Source organism: Ranitomeya variabilis, chromosome 4 (assembly GCF_051348905.1).
Source record: "Ranitomeya variabilis isolate aRanVar5 chromosome 4, aRanVar5.hap1, whole genome shotgun sequence".
In the NCBI taxonomy this organism is placed as follows: domain Eukaryota; kingdom Metazoa; phylum Chordata; class Amphibia; order Anura; family Dendrobatidae; genus Ranitomeya; species Ranitomeya variabilis.
In genome coordinates, this window is record NC_135235.1 from 47,268,199 (window position 1) to 47,287,105 (window position 18,907).

At 40.3% G+C, this 18,907-nt stretch overlaps 1 protein-coding gene across 2 annotated transcripts in view; it reads left to right on the forward strand.

Moving 5' to 3' along the window:
• The window catches only part of INPP5A (inositol polyphosphate-5-phosphatase A), a 473,991-nt gene that overhangs the window by 148,374 nt on the left and 306,710 nt on the right, over nucleotides 1–18,907 (forward strand). For both annotated transcript variants that reach the window (XM_077258448.1, XM_077258449.1), the window contains exons 3-4: nucleotides 11,018–11,118; nucleotides 14,152–14,239. In XM_077258448.1, coding sequence (XP_077114563.1) covers nucleotides 11,018–11,118; nucleotides 14,152–14,239 — 189 coding nt within the window. The remainder of the gene's footprint in view (nucleotides 1–11,017; nucleotides 11,119–14,151; nucleotides 14,240–18,907) is intronic.

Consider the following 18,907-nt stretch of genomic DNA (forward strand, 5'->3'; position numbering starts at 1 on the left):
GCGTCCCATCTCAATTCCAGTCAATTTTGCATTGAAAAGTCAAATGGCGCTCCTTTCCTTCCGAGCTCTGCCATGCGCCCAAACAGTGGATTACCCCCACATATGGGGTATCAGCATACTCAGGACAAATTGTACAACAAATTTTGGGGTCTGTTTTCTCCTGTTACCCTTGGTAAAATAAAACGAATTGGATCTGAAATAAATTTTGTGTGAAAAAAAGTTAAATGTTCATTTTTATTTAAACATTCCAAAAATTCCTGTGAAACACCTGAAGGGTAATAAACTTCTTGAAAGTGGTTTTGAGTACCTTGAGGGGTGCAGTTTTTAGAATGGTGTCACACTTGGGTATTTTCTATCATATAGACCCCTCAAAATGACTTCAAATGAGATGTGGTCCCTAAAAAAAAATGGTGTTGTAAAAATGAGAAATTGCTGGTCAACTTTTAACCCTTATAACTCCGTCACAAAAAAAAATTTTGGTTCCAAAATTGTGCTGATGTAGACATGTGGGAAATGTTACTTATTAAGTATTTTGCGTGACATATGTCTGTGATTTAAGGGCATAAAAATTAAAAGTTGGAAAATTGCGAAATTTTCAAAATTTTCGCCAAATATTCGTTTTTTTCACAAATAAACGCAACTTATATCGAAGAAATTTTACCACTATCATGAAGTACAATATGTCACGAGAAAACAATGTCAGAATCGCCAAGATCCGTTGAAGCGTTCCAGAGTTATAACCTCATAAAGGGACAGTGGTCAGAATTGTAAAAATTGGCCCGGTCATTAACGTGCAAACCACCCTTGGGGGTGAAGGGGTTAACAAAGTTTGGAATTTTTTTTTTCACCACTTAGATAAAAAAGAACCTAACCATGTTTGGTGTCTATGAACTCGTAATGACCTGGAGAATCATAGTGGCAGGTCAGTTTTATCATTTAGGCTGTGTGCACACATTCAGGATTTTTTGCGTTTTTTCGCTATAAAAACGCAATAAAGCTGCGAAAAAAACACGTACATTAAGCATCCTATTTATTAGAATGCAATCCGCAATTTTTGTGCACCATGTTGCGTTTTTTTCCGCAGCGGAATCGCATTCCGGAAAAAAACACAGCGTGTTCATTCTTTGTATGGAGTCGCGGGGATTTCGCACACATAGGAATGCATTGATCCTCTTACTTTCCGCATGTGGCTATGCCCACCATGCGGGAAGTAAGCGGATCATGTGCGGATGGTACCCAGGTTGGAGGAGAGGAAACTCTTCTCCCGCTCCTGGGAACCATATACCTGTAAAAAAAAAAATTTTAATAAAAAATCTTGATATTCTCACCTTCCGGCGGCCGCGGCAGCCTTCCCGCTCCTCGCGATGCTTCCGTCCCCAGGGATGCTTTGCGACAATGACCTGTGATGATGTAGCGGTCTCGTGTGATGCCACATCATCTGGGGTCATTGCCGCGAGGCATTACTGGGAACGGAAGCTGCCGGGAGCATCGCGAGTAGCGGGAAGGCTACAGGGGATGCCGGAAGGTGAGAATATCATGATTTTCAATTTTTTTTTTAAATTATTTTTAACATTAGATCTTTAACTATTGATGCTGCATAGGCAGCATCAATAGTAAAAAGTTGGTCACACTTGTCAAACACTATGTTTGACAAGTGTGACCAACCTGGCAATTATAGTTTTCCAAGCGATGCTACAGATCGTTTGGAAAACGTTAGCATTCTGCAAGCTAATTACACTTGTAAAAGGCTAGTGTTTAGCGGGAAAACGCATGCCAATTCCACATGCATTTTACCCGTGGCACAGTTGCGGAATTTCCGTGGCAATTCCGGACGTGTGCACATAGCCTTAGTGAACCTAGTAAAAAAGCAATACCCAAAAAGCGGAGATTGCACTTTTTTGTAATTTCACTGCACTTTGAATTTTTTTTTCCTGTTTTCCAGTACACGATATGATAAAACCAATGGCGTCGTTCAAATGTACAGCTCGCCCCACAAAAAACAAGCCCTCACATGGCCATATTGACTGAAAAATAAAAGTCATGGCTCTAGGAAGAAGGGTAGCAAAAAACGAAAACGCAAAACCAAATATACAAGGGTTTCAAAATGTAACTCCAGCTAATCCATGACATAGATGTGTACACCGACCTTACAAACAACTTAGTTTGTGATTTTATTCATCTGCCTTTTTAGAAAGTACGGTATTTTTTTTTTTCCCCCACTATCGCTGTGATTTCAAATCGAAATGTTTTGGAAAAGCCAAGAGTGTTACATTAATCTCTGTACAAACAAGCTTTTGTGAAATAATAGTGTCACAAAGCCATTTGTCAACACCTCTCCCATCATTTATCATCTTCCAATAACAAACCATCTTCTGTTCGCTTTCAGTAATGTGTACCGTACTTTAGTTGTCAGTTATGGAGTACAAAGTGTAAATTTATGATTTTGGTGTATTTTTAAAACTGTAGATCATGATCATTTAAAGAGGACATGTCTGTTTCTCAATGTTTGCATTCCTCATTCTACACTGTGTTGTCCCTCTGTTATTCCTCTTAACAATTCCTAAATCCGGGTCTAGTCTGTCCAGATGTGTAGAAAGTGATTTCCTTTACTCGAACCACACCCAGAAATATTACTATTTTTTAATCTTCAATTTTTACATTGACCTATTCTAGTCACTTGCACTGAGTTTTTTTTGCTAGTATTGTGTTGTTGTTGTTGAAGTTGTTGTTGTTGTTGTTGAAGTTGTTGTTGTTGTTGTTGAAGTTGTTGTTGTTGTTGTTGAAGTTGTTGTTGTTGTTGTTGAAGTTGTTGTTGTTGTTGAAGTTGTTGTTGTTGTTGTTGAAGTTGTTGTTGTTGTTGTTGTTGTTGTTGTTGAAGTTGTTGTTGTTGAAGTTGTTGTTGTTGTTGAAGTTGTTGTTGTTGTTGAAGTTGTTGTTGTTGTTGTTGAAGTTGTTGTTGTTGTTGTTGTTGAAGTTGTTGTTGTTGAAGTTGTTGGTTTTTTTTTGTTTTTTTCTGAAGGGGGGTTTAAGGGAGGAGAAAAGGAGTGTTTTTTTTTTTTTTAGTTTTTTTTATTGGACTGGTTCCATGTAGTCAGCCGCATAGCTTCTCTCCTATTCACCATGATGCCATACTCCTGTGCTGTTTCTACATCCATTTGGCCTGTATGTTCTTATGCTGTGTGACTCCAGCCATTCACACTCCTTGCCACTCTGTTCTGAAGAAGGCCGTTCGTGGCTGAAACGTCAAGTTTTGCAACAGAGTTTGTTACTGCATTAAATAAATTATTTTTGCATCATCTTCAGTGCCAAATTTCTTATACTATGTATACTAATAATGGCATCAGCATTGTTTTGGCGGTATTAAGGTAAATGCACACAGTGCGAATATTCTGTATGGATTTGGGAGCTAAGAAATGGCAACATAATACAGTACTAGCCATTATTCAGATGATATTTTATCTTATTTTTTTTCCTCTTGTGCAAATTGATGTACAATTTTTAGATTTTGAAATCTGCAGCATGTTATTTCTGTCTCCAGACTGTCATAGTGGAAGTTCACTCTTTGCAATACATTGGGTGAAATCTGCTGCAAATCTTTGTTGTAGATATACTGTGGAATATCAGATTCTGTGTGCCGGAAGCCTTTTAGAATTCTTGTTAACTGGTGGCTTGGTTTCCCAAAAAGTGTTTCAAAAGTGAATTTGTATGCAGCAGAATAAAGGAAAACTGTCAGGGTAATATAGAGAAAGTGAGCCGAATTTTGAGGATCCGCTCACTTACTGGACTGTGTTGTAGTTTTCATAAGTCAGTGTTTTCTCAGCATAAGATTATCACTGCAGGACTAGGTCTCTAGTGCAGACCAGTCTAGCTAATCTGTAACCCTACCCCCACCACTGATTGGCTGCTTACTGACAGTGCTCACAGGAAACTGCCAATCAGGAGAGTAGGCGGGGTGATACACAGCCCAGAAGTCTCATCTCTGCTACATCTACCACAGATAAAACAGGGATTCTATTAAAACTGCACCAATCAGCCCAGTAAGTGACACATCACTGGAATCAGTCTCTTGCTTTATATTATGCTGCTCTCAGATTAAATGGCAAAATCCTGCTGACTGATTCCTTTTAATTGCAATATTTTTGAGTCTTGTTTATAAACATATCTGCAGGCTAAAAACTCGACATGCTGTGCATTTTAAATCCATAGTGCAGATCGATTTATGCTGTGGATATTTTTCACAAAATATGCGTGCGATTTCTTATAATGTAATGCATTGTGGTGATACTGTTAAAAAGCCCTGGATATTCTGTCTGGGGAAATCCTCTTTTTTTTGCCAAATGTGATTTTAGTTTTCATATTTCTCCAGAGAACAATTAATGTATTAATAATCCTATAATTTCTATTTTTGTCAGTGTTTGGCAACCAGTGGGATCTATTCTGAAAAATTAGAGTTTTTGAGCTTGTTTCTTGCAAACGATCTCATTATGTATAATTGTTATTCTCTCCATGGTTCTGGCTCTGTTAGAAACTGACACTTGTGTGAACAGATCCTGATGAGTCCGTATATTTTACAAGGACTGTACATGATTAAATGTTAGAAAATCTAATGGTAAAAGAGGAGTGAAATACATTGGCACAAATGGGGTAATTAGATCGTGCTTACATGACTCTTATAAAGGGGGTTACTGTGTTATAGCAAAGGGTTAAGGTTAAAAGAAAAATCTATTTAAATGCGTTTTTCTTGGCAAGTGTAGCTTGTTCTTAAAGAGAAAAGGTCTATTTAATTATAATTCCGATAATATAAGGGAAGAGCGGATGAAAGCATTTAATTGCACGGCACAATTCAGACATTTATACTTTGCCAAACGGCTTCGTTTCCAAAATATGTCATTACTGTGCAATTGGATTTCTAAATATAAGGCGTCTTGAATACAGTTTTAGGAATAACTGCTGGATTTATGGTGGCGCTGCCCTGTTGGTTGCTCTGATGTCTTGATTTCCTGCTGTCTCTATTTAATACTGCACTTGGTTAGTGCCAGCAGCTTCCCAAGGGTCTGTCATGTAACACAACCTCATCATACTGCACTGAATGTCCTCAGTATCTCTCCACTTGTAAGTTATACTCCTGAGCGGAAACGGATCCTGCTAGTGTCACATGTACAGGATTCCTTAAAGTGACCACTATAGGCTGCATCCATTTTTTAAAGACCGGACTCTCTAGTCTACCCAGTGCAGACATATGTCATCAACTGATGCATTTTTGCATTAGACTTACAATCTGTCACATTTAACCGAATCTTAAAGAGAATCTATCACCAGATTTTTGCCACCTATTCTAACAGCAGCATGATATTGAGACAGAAACCCTGATTCCAGCGATGTGTCACTTACTGGTCTGCTTGCTGTAGTTTTGATAAAATCAGTGTTTTCTCTGCTGCAGATCTACCAGTCCTCTGAATGCTGAGCTCTGTGTAACCCCGCCCCCACCACTTATTGGCTGCCCTGTCTGTTCAGTGTACACAGCTGCCAATCGGTGGTGTGGGCGGGGTTACACAGAGCTCAGCATTCTGAGAAATGGTAGCTCTCCAGAAGAGAAATCTCTGATTTTATCAAAAGTACAGCAAGCAGCCAAGTAAGTGACACATTGCTACCCTCACCTACTGTATTCTCACCCATCCCTTGAAGATTGTGAGCCTTCGCGGGCAGGGTCCTCTCTCCTACTGTACCAGTTGTGACTTGTATTGTTCAAGATTATTGTACTTGTTTTTATTATGTATACCCCTCCTCACTTGTAAAGCGCCATGGAATAAATGGCGCTATAACAATAAATAATAATTGCTAGAATCATGATTTCTGCCCCCACGCTATACTAATCTCAGATGGGTTGCAAAAATATATTGACAGATTCCCTTGAAACAGGAATATTCTTTAAAGTACAGTTATCCCATACAGACACACTCATGGATGCAGCATTAGCAATGCATGCTGCTTCAGAACTGCTTTAATTTGGGTCTAGGTGACTGGCAGTTTTAGAATAATGTATGAAGCTCTCGTCTTGCTACTTTTTGATTTTCAGATACTTGGCACATGAATTTTTAAAATGTCGGTCTCCACAGTGTTGGCACCATGTATTTTTAATGTTCGCTTCCATTGTGGAAAGTCCTCCCTGCGCTTTACGTTTAATTTTTAATCTGTCAATGAGCTCGATGGACTAATGGGGAAGATGTCGTCGCCTCTGAATGAGGATCTGAAAAATAGGTTAATGTTGTTTAGTTTGTAATTACAGTGGAGGGAGAAGCCTGCAGATATAATAACAGTAATATTACTGTGCTGTTGTACATTCCAGGAAAATGGACTCCGCGCTCACATTTTTCTAGAGTAGTTGTGGCTTAGGAATGTGTGTAGGTGTCTTGGTACAAAAAGAGTTTATTTTCATTAGCGCTGACAGGTTAAACTACTTAAAGGGACTCTGTCACCTGAATTTGGAGGGAACAATTTTCAGCCATAGGGGCGGGGTTTTCGGGTGTTTGATTCACCCTTTCCTTACCCGCTGGCTGCATGCTGGCTGCAATATTGGATTGAAGTTCATTCTTTGTCCTCCATAGTACACGCCTGCGTAAGGCAAGATTGCCTCGTGCAGGCGTGTACTATGGAGGACAGAGAATGAACTTCAATCCAATATTGCAGCCAGCATGCCGCCAGCGGGTAAGGAAAGGGTGAATCAAACACCCGAAAACCCCGCCCCTATGGCTGAAAGTTGTTCCCTCCAAATTCAGGTGACAGTCCCTTTAAAGTCTTAACTTAAAAGAACAAATGTCTTGTGTGAGACGACGGCATAGACGATTTCTGCGATTCACAGGAATGAAAACCCGCGTAGGACACAGACTGTAGCGATAATGAAAAACTCAACTATCTGATTATAGACAACTGACTAATGTTACCATCTTGGACTCCTGTCCTACATCAGCCTGTACGTACGGCTTAACCTAAGGGCTCATTCACAAGTCAGTTTTTCATGTCTGAGCATTATCGAATTTTTTCCAGGATAGCACTCGTATCTATGCTAGCCTTTGGGGCTGTCACACACCAGTCTGAAGGAAGGTCTCCTGACCCGATCATGGAAGCTTTATATATTTCTGTGAGGCCATTTTGATCAGGTTGGGAGACCCATGACCAGTCAGTGCATGCGTTTTGAACCATTAGGCCATGTGCACACGCTGCGGATTCCATTGCGGAATTTTCCGCAGCGGACTTGATAAATCCGCAGTGAAAAACCGCTGCAGTTTTTACTGCGGATTTATCGCGGTTTCTTTTGCAGTTTCCTCTGCGGGTTTTCACCTGCAGATTTCTATTGGAGCAGGTGTAAACCCGCAGCGGAATCCGCACAAAGATTTGACATGCTGCGGAAAATAAACCGCTGCGTTTTCGCGCGTTTTTTTCCACAGCATGAGCACTGCGGATTTCGTTTCCCATAGGTTTACATTGTACTGTAAACTCATGGGAAACCGCTGCGGATCCGCAGCTGCGGAAATGCTGCGAATCCGCAGCAAAATCTGCAGTGTGTGCACATACCCTTAAACTCCATGGTTTTTAGTCAGAACACACACACATCCACTTACATTTTAGCAAAGCCAGGTAGGACTAGACTAAATTAGGACTACAAGTCTTAATTAGATGTACCTGGCTAGCTTTTACAAAGAACCAGGACATGTATTTACCTAGGAGCTCAGTCTGCTGGATATTGAGCACAGTTTAGTGTGTTGAAGCTGGTGAGTACCCAGCCAAAATGTGAGCTATAACTGCTAGTGAGGCATGCCAGAGTCTATTGGAATAGAGACTGCACAGGGTCAGCTAGGAAAGCTGAGTAGTCTGAGTGTTGGAGCTGCAGATAACCGTGTGGAAGCTGCAGCTTGTTCAGTGTCAACTGTGCATGGAGTTGAACACTGTTTAGTGCTAGAGGCTGCTTGAACATGGGCTGAAGGTGATACAGAGACTGGTAGGACCTTCCCTTTTCTGTGTATAAAGTTTGCTCCAGTATAAAGGACTGTCATCTGTTTGGATGAAAGTGGGGAATAATAAATATTTGATACGATGCCGATTTTGCAAATTTTCAAGCCTACAAAGAATGGCAAGGTCTGTAATTTTTATCGTAGATACATTTAAACTGTGAGAGACAGAATCTAAAAATAAAAAAACAGAAATTCACATTGTATGATTTTTAAATAATTAAACTGCATTTTATTACATGAAATAAGTATTAGATAACCTACCAACCAGCAAGAATTCTGGCTCTCACAGACCTGTTAGTTTTTCTTTAAGAAGCCCTTTTACTCTGCACTCATTACCTGTATTAATTGCACCTGTTTGAGCTTGAAAACTGTATAAAAGACTTATTATTAATACCTATAAATGACCAAACAATATTTTATAGTGGGCACTTCCAAAATACGAAATGGGTAAAAAAAACAAAAAAAAGGGAAACCCAAGTGGTAAGAATTATATCAATTTTATTAATCAATACTTATTAAAAAAGTCAGTAAACATACTAAAATAGGGAAAATTAAGTATACAGAGTGAAGCCCAACCCAGACAAAGCAGCACTAGAATGTAGACAAGTATTGACCACTGAAGTATCTACACAGGCAAGTGCAGTATTAGGTAGTAGATGCTATGTGAAGAAAATCTAGTGAGCATATAGTCCATTAGAAAAAATGCAATTCAAAATATGCACCACTAGAGGTAGAATATAGATACAGCAGAGAAATAATGTGCCTTCAATGGCGCACTATAATTAATAGTGCTTCTGTACTAAGGTAGTCACAAATGGTGACAAGTGCAAAAATATACAAGCTGACTGTTGTGTAATCAAGTCCATATTGGACATTTGGAGTGTCAAGGTAAATATCTATATAGGTAAATAAATGCAGTCAGAATTAGTACAGTGCATGTTCAACAATAGAGAAGTTCTAAAAGGCTCAACCATGTGAAATATAAATGCATAAATATATCTAAGTATATGCTATGGAATATACCTTTAAAAGTGTCAGCTTGGGTAGGGAAGGGCCCCGACGCACGTTTCGCACCTGCTTCTTCCAGGGGGTCACAGTTGTCAGTGGTGGTAGTGTGATCCTTAAATAGGGTTATCACAGCTGACAGGCAGGGTGGTGGCACTGGATGCGTCCGGTCGTGGGCTAGAAGTGGTGGCTTCGGCGTCCCACGTCATCAGGAGATGGGAGGCTGATGCTACAGGACACATTGCCATGGCAACCAAACCCCAGCCAGCTACAGCCAGCACACACTGTGTGGAGGACCGGTTCTCAGAGGAGACAATGAATGAAGCCTGTAGATCTCAAGGAACAGAGAAAAGTGAGTGTGAATGACAGAGTGGTGGTATTGAAGAAATGTATGGACGTAAAAAGGTCACACAAAAGGTCCACAATAGATAAGTTGTATGAGTGAAAAAAGAGATCAAACCTCATGTGACTGGGCATGATGAGTGTGACATAGTAAAAATGTCTGTTTCAAAGACACCTGTCCACGCACTCAATCACACTCCTACCGATAAATATAAAACATTTGTGCAATCTGTTATACACTCACCGGCCACTTTATTAGGTACACCATGCTAGTAACGGGTTGGACCCCCTTTTGCCTTCAGAACTGCCTCAATTCTTCGTGGCATAGATTCAACAAGGTGCTGGAAGCATTCCTCAGAGATTTTGGTCCATATTGACATGATGGCATCACACAGTTGCCGCAGATTTGTCGGCTGCACATCCCAAAGATGCTCCATACAAGGCAGGATGGATCCATGCTTTCATGTTGTTTACGCCAAATTCTGACCCTACCATCCGAATGTCGCAGCAGAAATCGAGACTCATCAGACCAAGCAACGTTTTTCCAATCTTCTACTGTCCAATTTCGATGAGCTTGTACAAATTGTAGCCTCAGTTTCCTGTTCTTAGCTGAAAGGAGTGGTACCCGGTGTGGTCTTCTGCTGCTGTAGCCCATCTGCCTCAAAGTTCGACGCACTGTGCGTTCAGAGATGCTCTTAGGCCTACCTTGGTTGTAACGGGTGGCGATTTGAGTCACTGTTGCCTTTCTATCAGCTCGAACCAGTCTGCCCATTCTCCTCTGACCTCTGGCATCAACAAGGCATTTCCGCCCACAGAACTGCCGCTCACTGGATTTTTTTTCTTTTTCGGACCATTCTCTGTAAACCCTAGAGATGGTTGTGCGTGAAAATCCCAGTAGATCAGCAGTTTCTGAAATACTCAGACCAGCCCTTCTGGCACCAACAACCATGCCACGTTCAAAGGCACTCAAATCACCTTTCTTCCCCATACTGATGCTCGGTTTGAACTGCAGGAGATTGTCTTGACCATGTCTACATGCCTAAATGCACTGAGTTGCCGCCATGTGATTGGCTGATTAGAAATTAAGTGTTAACAAGAAGTTGGACAGGTGTACCTAATAAAGTGGCCAGTGAGTGTATATTAGAATGTCTGCATCACCATACCACATCCTATGTAGAGAAATTCCTGCAGCTTTGAACGATCACTATTTGCAAAAGATAAGGGTGGTACTCAGCGAGTTTAGTGATAAAAGTCTATATTACAAGTATGAAGAAATTTGAAAAATTCAGTCCTTTATTTAATTATTTCGGACAGGCAAGCGGAGGGCAGGGGGTGCGATTTACTATTTGCCTGTCCAAAATGCTGAAATGAAAGATTGATTTTTTTTTTGAAGATCCGGTGAGTGCTGCATTTCTTTATACTTGTAATATGGATATATACATTTAGATTTGATCATATATATTATACATACAGTGCCGGCAAAAAAAATCTTTACAAGTCCAATGAAACCACAGTATCTCAACATTCACTTGTATCTCAACATTCACCCTTATATTTTATCACTATCTGCAGTCGTGAGCCAGGTTTACTATTAGACAGCCTTTGATCGTCGCCCCCGGTGTGTGCACTTTTTAAGAAGTGTATTTTCTTTCTTTTTTCAGACTGTACACGCACAGAAGCCTCAGTTTTTATCATTGCACTGTCAAGAGGTTGGTGGGAAGAACTATGAAGCTTCTATGGCTCATGTCGACAAATTGGTCAAGTAAGTATATACGGTAGATTGGAGGGTTATGTTCTTTTTAATGTTTGATTCCTAAATGCAATTTTAAGCAACTTTCTAAACAGGATTCATTAATAATTGTTGACCATTTTGCTACTGCAGAGTGCGTGTAAGTCCTGCATCTGAGTGCCCTGCAAAACTGATCAAATCCATCAGAGCTTCACGTTCTGATGACTCTGCCTGTCCGCCTCATTCTCTGAAGTAGACACAGCATTCAAAAACTACATCAAAATGTAAAGTGTGAAATGAAGCTTGAAGGCCCCTCCCAAATGGCAAATCACACACTAGGAAGGTAATCGCCATAATACATAAAAATGGCTGCCATCTTGTTTCACTGACAGAAACTTGTCCAGGAATGTAAATAGAATTTTGTGAGCATGTGAAATGGGAAGCGCCTTCCCGTCATGTTTGATGTGCTCACAGGGGTGCTGAGGTAAGAAGAGGCCGCTTACACTGCTGTCCACCCTGTCTATCTGATCTATTACTGGAGATACCAGGGGTGCTGAGTTAAGAGGATACTCACACTGCTGTCCATCCTGTCTATCTGATGTAATACTGGAGATACCTGGGATGCTGAGGTAAGAAGAGGCTGCTCACAGTGCTGTCCACCCTGTTTATCTGATCTAATACTGGAGATACCAGGAGTGGTGGGGTAAGAAGAGGCTGCTCACACTGTTGTCCACCCTGTTATTCTGATCTAATACTGGAGATACCAGGGATGCTGAGGTAATAAGAGGCTGCTCACACTGCTGTCCACCATATCTGATCTAATACTGGAGATACCTGGGATGCTGAGGTAAGAAGAGGCTGCTCACACTGCTGTCCACACTGTTTATCTGATCTAATACTGGAGATACCAGGAGTGGTGGGGTAAGAAGAGGCTGCTCACACTGCTGTCCACCCTGTCTATCTGATCTAATACTGGCGATACCAGGAGTGCTGAGGTAAGAAGAGGCTGCTCACACTGCTGTCCACCCTGTCTATCTGATCTAATACTGGAGATACCAGAGGTGCTGAAGTAAGAAGAGGCTGCTCACACTGCTGTCCACCCTGTCTATCTGATCTAATACTGGCGATACCAGGAGTGCTGAGGTAAGAAGAGGCTGCTCACACTGCTGTCCACTCTGTCTATCTGATCTAATACTGGAGATACCAGGAGTGCTGAGGTAAGGAGAGGTTGCTCACACTGCTATCCACACTGTCTATATAAATTCTGAGCAGCTGAAGTGATCGAGAGATGGCTTTAGGCAATGTTCAAACGTTGCATTTTGTAATGCCTTTTTTTGAAAGCAAGTTTCCTACTGCCAAGAGGGCAGGTTTTGCCTTAGGAAAAAAAAAGCATCAAAAACGCATTGTGTGAACATAATCTAACAGTACATGGTGTAGGTTATCTCCAAATCACGGCAGCGGAGCTTCATACTGCACATGCCGATAAGCCGCTGTCCTAGTAACATCCTAGGAAAGATTTTGGTCAGTGTAACAACGTGTATTAAGGTGATTGTCGCCCTAGACTAAACGAGCATGAGGTGTGAAGTTAAATTATTTCTGAATTTATTGATAAGGACTCTTACTTGTATCTTCTGTTCCACCTTTACAGTACTCTGTCACTGTCCAGCCTAATAAAACTCTCTAAATTGATTCCCCAAGAAAAACGCCACTTTTTTGTGACCAGATTATTTGTTAGAAATAACATCCGAGGAAGAAGCTGTGGAAGTTGATTGGTTCCTTTTCACAGCTCCAATTTCCAGTTACGTTACACAGTTTTTAAATCTCTCTCTTCCAGTGTTTTAAAAGTTTAAAAACTTTTTATTACAATAAAATATCAATTTTCCTTTTTGTCCCATGTTACCATCTGTTCTCGCACATCTCATAATGCACAATGGGTTTTTTTGTTGTTTTTTTTTGCAAACTGGAATGTTCCCCTGGTTGTTTTAAAAGTAAAAAAAAAATAATCTAAGCTTCCTCTTCTTGCTTACGTTATCGTAGATCAAATTTGATTTTCTGTAAAATTGGCCTTCAACTATGGCTAGATAGCAATGCAAGATTAATGCGCAATTTGTAAAACAAATACATTTCAGCTGTTTCTTTCTTGATGACTGAGGAAAACCCTCGCTCCGTCAGTGATGTTAATCAAGCAAATAAGTATGTTCTATTTCCATTGCCTGCGGGATCGGCAGTGCTGTGAAAGTTGGTAAACGCTGCCCTCTAGTGGTGATGGTCAAAATGTAGTTTTACACTCAAAGCATACAATTACATATTAACACTGTCATTATTCTTAGTTTCATGTCTCTGCAGTATGTGTTGCTTTCTTAATATATTTACCAATAGATTAATACATTCTGTAGCTAATTTTACAATATAGGATTTTTATTCAGAAACTGTGGCACATTTATTATTACCAATGTATGGTGGTACAACCTTGGACGATTAGTAAGTTCTATGTACTCTACAATTAGTAGTAGGCACAGAAAAAAAATTGGGAACGTATTTAAAAACGAAGACCCATGTAAAAAAAAAAATAAAATAAAAATTTTTCTTCTTCCCTCTTCTCATACTAAAGTTAGGGGCTTTCTTTCATGGCTTCCAGTACTTTTGGACAGAACTAGAAAAATCCCAATGTGCTGATGTTTAATGTGTATGTTTATGTATGGGAATATCCTTTTTCACTTTCTGAAATGTGATGTCTTTTGAGATTTATGAATTGCCTGGGAAACGTAATATCTGATAAATAATCTTTTGTTGGTTAATCGTAATCAGCAGTCATTATCATTATTAATATTATTATTTTTTTGTTAATGGTGTTTTTCTGGAAATTTATACACTTGGAACAAGAAAAAAAAACACATCTGTCTGGGGGTAAAAAAAAACAAAAAACTAAAGGTTTTGCATTTTTCCTTTGAAAGTTTTTCTACTTTTAAAAAAAAAAAGTCTAAGATGCCGATTGTAGCTTTTTGCTGATGAACAATATCTGCTTTCATTGCCACTGCAGTAAATGTTTTATTTTTCTGCTTTCAGAGATCTGCTGTCAAGTGATGCTATGAAAGAATACAACAGAGCTCGAGTGTACCTAGACGAGAACTACAAGTCACAGGAAAACTTCACGGTATGCCTGGTGTTCATATCAATGTTCCATCTATTCTATGATCAGAAGGAGCTTTTCTTCTGGAGGGTAATAGGTTTTGGATTGCGAGATGAGCTTGGAACCCGCGTCTTCTCATTCCATTCGTAGCACTGAATGAGGCAGAGAGGAAAAAAATAAAAGGCGGAATTTTTGTTTTAAGTATCAGAGGATGATTGCAGGAAGGGCTAGTGTCCATTTATTCAGTCAGTGATTTTTTTAATTTATTTATTTATTTTCTCGGCTTGGAAGTAAGCTACTCCTCTAAATTTCTATTTGATCATTCCAATTCATCATTTTCTAATCCGCTTATGGATTCTAGACCAGAAAACAAAGTGCACAACTTGGAATTTTGTCCTTCTCATGTGTTTAACCTAATGGCATACAGCTAATGTGTGGAAACCAAGACCTAAGTGTCTTTATTATTTTTTTCCCCTATGGTGGAAATTCTCAATAACAATATTTTATTGGTTAACAGAAAAATTCACATAATGTCTGAAAGGATGGGTTCTTTCTTAATCTGTTCCCAAGTTAAAAAAAACAAAACAAAACCTCAAACTTTTTTTATGTATGAAAATCAAAAACTTAAGAAATCAAGACCGTTGTCTTTAGTATGAAAAATAGTATTCTAAATACTATTATCATGCTAATAGTATGATAAATAGTTTTAAACCTGGACGGTGCCAAGATGCGACAGGCCAGGCTGAGAACCACTGGTGAATGAGCTGTTGAGTGCAGCATCATTGACCAGCAGTGACCTGATCGAGGTCACCACCGGTCAGTGAAGCTGCGCTCCCAGCCAGGCTGAACTGCAGTTTACCTCTGCACCGTGGGAAAAAGTGAGTGATTACTTCACCGCCGATCACAGTGAGAAAGTCTCACAGTGATCTTCTGTAAACTCTTCACTGACTTTTTCCCACAGTGCAGAGGTAAACTGCAGTTCAGCCTGGCTAGGAGCGCAGCTTCACTGACCGGCGGTAACCTCGATCAGGTCACTGCTGGTCAATGATGCTGCGCTCACAACAGCTCATTCACCAGTGGTTCTCAGCCTGGCCTGTCGCATCTTGGCACTTTTCAGGTTGAAAACTATTTATCCCCTAGACATGGTTAACAACATGGGACACAACGACGGAGAGGTGAGGGATATTGTTTTTTTTGTTTTGTTTTATTACAGGAGACGAGGTAATCGGTGGAATTAGCCTATAGGTGAGTATAACTGTGTCTGTAATTTTTCACTAAAGTGGTTTTTTTTTTTTTAACATCACAGAAGTCTTTATTGTGGCTCGATCTTTTTTTTACCATACAATTATAGGATTAGTGATGCATAGGTTTCTTATAGACGCCTCCCCGTTATTAAGCCATAGGTTTGATGTCACCTGACAAGACAAAGGTGGCATCAACCCCACAAATTTGAACCCCGATTTCCACCGCTACAGGACAAGGGGGAAGAGCCGGGCAAAGTGCCAGAATTGGCGCCTCTAATAGATGTTCCTTTTCTGGGTGGCTGCAGGCTGCTATTTTTAGGTGGTGGTGGTGGTGGGGGGGGGGGGGGGAGGGCAATATCCATGGCTCCTTACCAGCCTGAGAATACCAGCCCCCAGCTGTCTGCTTTAGCAAGTCTGGTTGCCTTTTATTCCCCTTATTTATTTGAATACCATAATTAAAAAAACAAAAAACAAAAAAAAAACAGCGTGGGGAGCCCTCTATTCTTAAAAACCAGCTTTGCTAATGCTAACAGCTGAGGGTTGCTGCCCCTGCTCAGTTTTGCCTGGCTGGTTATAGAAAATACAGGGCAACCCACAACAGATTTTTTCATTTATTTATAGTGCAGTCAGCGGGTGATAAAACCTCCCATCCGCCGCTCCTGCTCTCGCTGTTATTAGTGGCAGCAGGTGTAGGCAGATGGGAGTAATAGTCCCATCAGCCGACGCCTGCTGTCATTGTTCTCACTTGATTGCAACTCTCATCATTCTCCCCTGGTCACGCTGATCCGCCAGCAGAGCAGGGGAGACTGATGAGTTGATGGGTTAGTGTTGGTTTGGTGGCACTTAGGGGTGACCAACCCAATAGTAGGCAGGTGTCCATGGTGTTATGGATATATTGGTGTTGTATTGTTTCCCTGTAGCTTCTCCGCCTCCAGCAGTCTCTCGATAATGAAGCTGACCGGAACATCTCGCTCCCTCTGATGTATCATTCTAAATGTTATTTCTTTGATATTCTGCCCTGTATTTAAGAGGTTTATTACAGTTAGTTTTTATATAAGAGGTTTCTGAGCTCTTTAGTGCCCTGTGTATACTTGAGGCATTGGCGCACTGAAGTTTTTACTGTGTGATATAAAGTCTGAGACTCATGTTCTGCTAAATTAGGCTTTGGGAGCGCAGCCTGTATTCTTGGCACTCGGTATTTACACTCGGGCTGTCGGGCTCTTGGCTCATTATAGGAAGCACAGTCCTGTAGTTAGAGACTAAAAATACTCCTTGTCTTCATCTTACAAGTAAAATAAACCTTTCCCTTCCAGTAAGAATGGAAACCATCTATAAATTCAGTCTCGGGGGTCATTCTGGCTGCACATTTAGGTCTTTTGTCCTTAACTTGTGATTTATTAGCGTTTGGCAGGTTTCCATCAACAATAATTAGAAATTATAGTTCCCATGCTCTATTAGCGAAGCCGGTATTTGAGTGTTATTTATGACGCGGTCAGTCAGGAGTGTAGCATGGAGAGATTCTTCTCTGTCCGCGCGCGTTCATCATTGCGCATTCAGAGCGGTCTCCTGTTACAGTATCGTCGGTGGTGTTCACATCTCTTTTGGAGGCCTCTGATCTTGACAAAAAAATTACTAAGTATGCCCCTAGTCAGAAGCCAGGTGCCATACCGCAAACCAGGTGTACCCCCATTATAGTCAACAGGGTCCCACGGGGGCTGCCAGGTGGTAAAGCAATTGGACGGCTCTATTGCCACTGGGCCCAGAAATCAAGTTCCGCTCCTTGTTGGCAGTGTGTACAGAATTACTACCCGGGATGTGATCAGCCACAAATAAAGCTTTTTTTTTGGGATCAATTCAATCTGATTCAGATGTTGGCGTAACCGTAGTTTTATTTTTCAGAAATGAATAATACACATGAAAATAGGAAACTTTGTAATATATATTATCGAAGAAATCTACTTCTTTCTCCTCCTCCTCCTCATTCTTAATTCATGGGTAAAATCTGTCTTCAATGAAGACATATTGTCCCAGTAATGAGATAGGACATGACAGTTGGTGCTCATAAGTTTCTATGGAGAACTAACTATTGTCTGGCTCCTCCTTCTCTCCAGAGTTTTAGAGCACTAACTGTCATCTCCTATCTCCGTAATGGGAAGATCTGTACTCCTGATTTGAGAGTGATCAGTTCAGGAGGAGAAAGAGGCCGATTTCTCTGAGAAGATATATTGCAAAGTTGCTTATTTTCATGTTCTTACTATTGATTTACAAAATAAAAATTAAAACTGTGATTACGCTTTAAGTTGGTTTGTGTCCGACTGTTGGGGCCCCACGATTTGTTTTAATATCTACCTTGGACTTGTATTAAGTGATGACCTTCTACCTTGTCATCAGTCCAGTCACCTTCTCTTTCTGGTGGTTGTGTCCTACGCAAATTGCCTTTATTCTTCGATCAGCATTTTCAGAATATTTTCTTAATTTTTATTTATCATCATTTATCTGTACTAGTGAAGATGAGAAACTTTTTTGTAGTAGTTCTTATTAGAGCAAACATTCCCCCACTTAGTAGACACCTTACTGCTCCGATCTGTCTGCGATTAAGTAAATGTTTCAGCTTTACTGAGAGATCAGTTTACCATTGCTGCCTATAGAAGTCTATGAAGCAGGAAATCTAAATGTGTTAATATATTTACTGCAGATTTTCTTCAGGGATTTGTGTATAGGAAAATATGCAGCATAAGGCCTCCTTCGCACTTGCGTGTTTCCAGTATCCGTATTTTTTTTCAGATGATCTATGGTCCTATGCACATATCCATGTTTTTCCAGAAGCACAGATGACAAAGGCCAATACAAGTCTGTCATGTGCCGTATTGGAGAAGCTTTGTCATTTTATTTATATTTTTTTATCCATATGGATGAGTCGCGTACATGTTTTTCTACAAACGTGAGAAAAAGGCCAGATATAGTGTTGGCTAAAAAACACGTCACCACTTTGCATTTATCACCCACTCCTGTTTTTGGCTTAAAAATACTGATATAAAATACTGACCAAATACTGAGTGTGTGACTGTGGCCTTAAGCTGTCTAGTTGCCACCTTCCCTATCTTAGTAATTCCCATAGACCAGGTTATGTGTGATTGCAAAAGGGTCCTGGTGGGCTCGGGGGCCTCTACTAGACCCTTCTATATAAATCTAGGTCACTTGTGTGCATTTCTCCCTCTATAGTTTATTTGTAGTTATATTTGCCCTTTTTTTTATCTTTCTCCCCTTAATTCATCCAGATCCTGGGATCATTATTTCTTCTTAATTAACAACTAATTTTTCCTTCCTTATCTTCAATATGGAACAGATGACTTAGAAAATGAGGCTAATAAAAACGAAAGCCTTTTCCCTTAATAAGGTGTCACAATCCTCCCTTTCCCCGTAGGAATTATGCCTGTTTTACTAACAG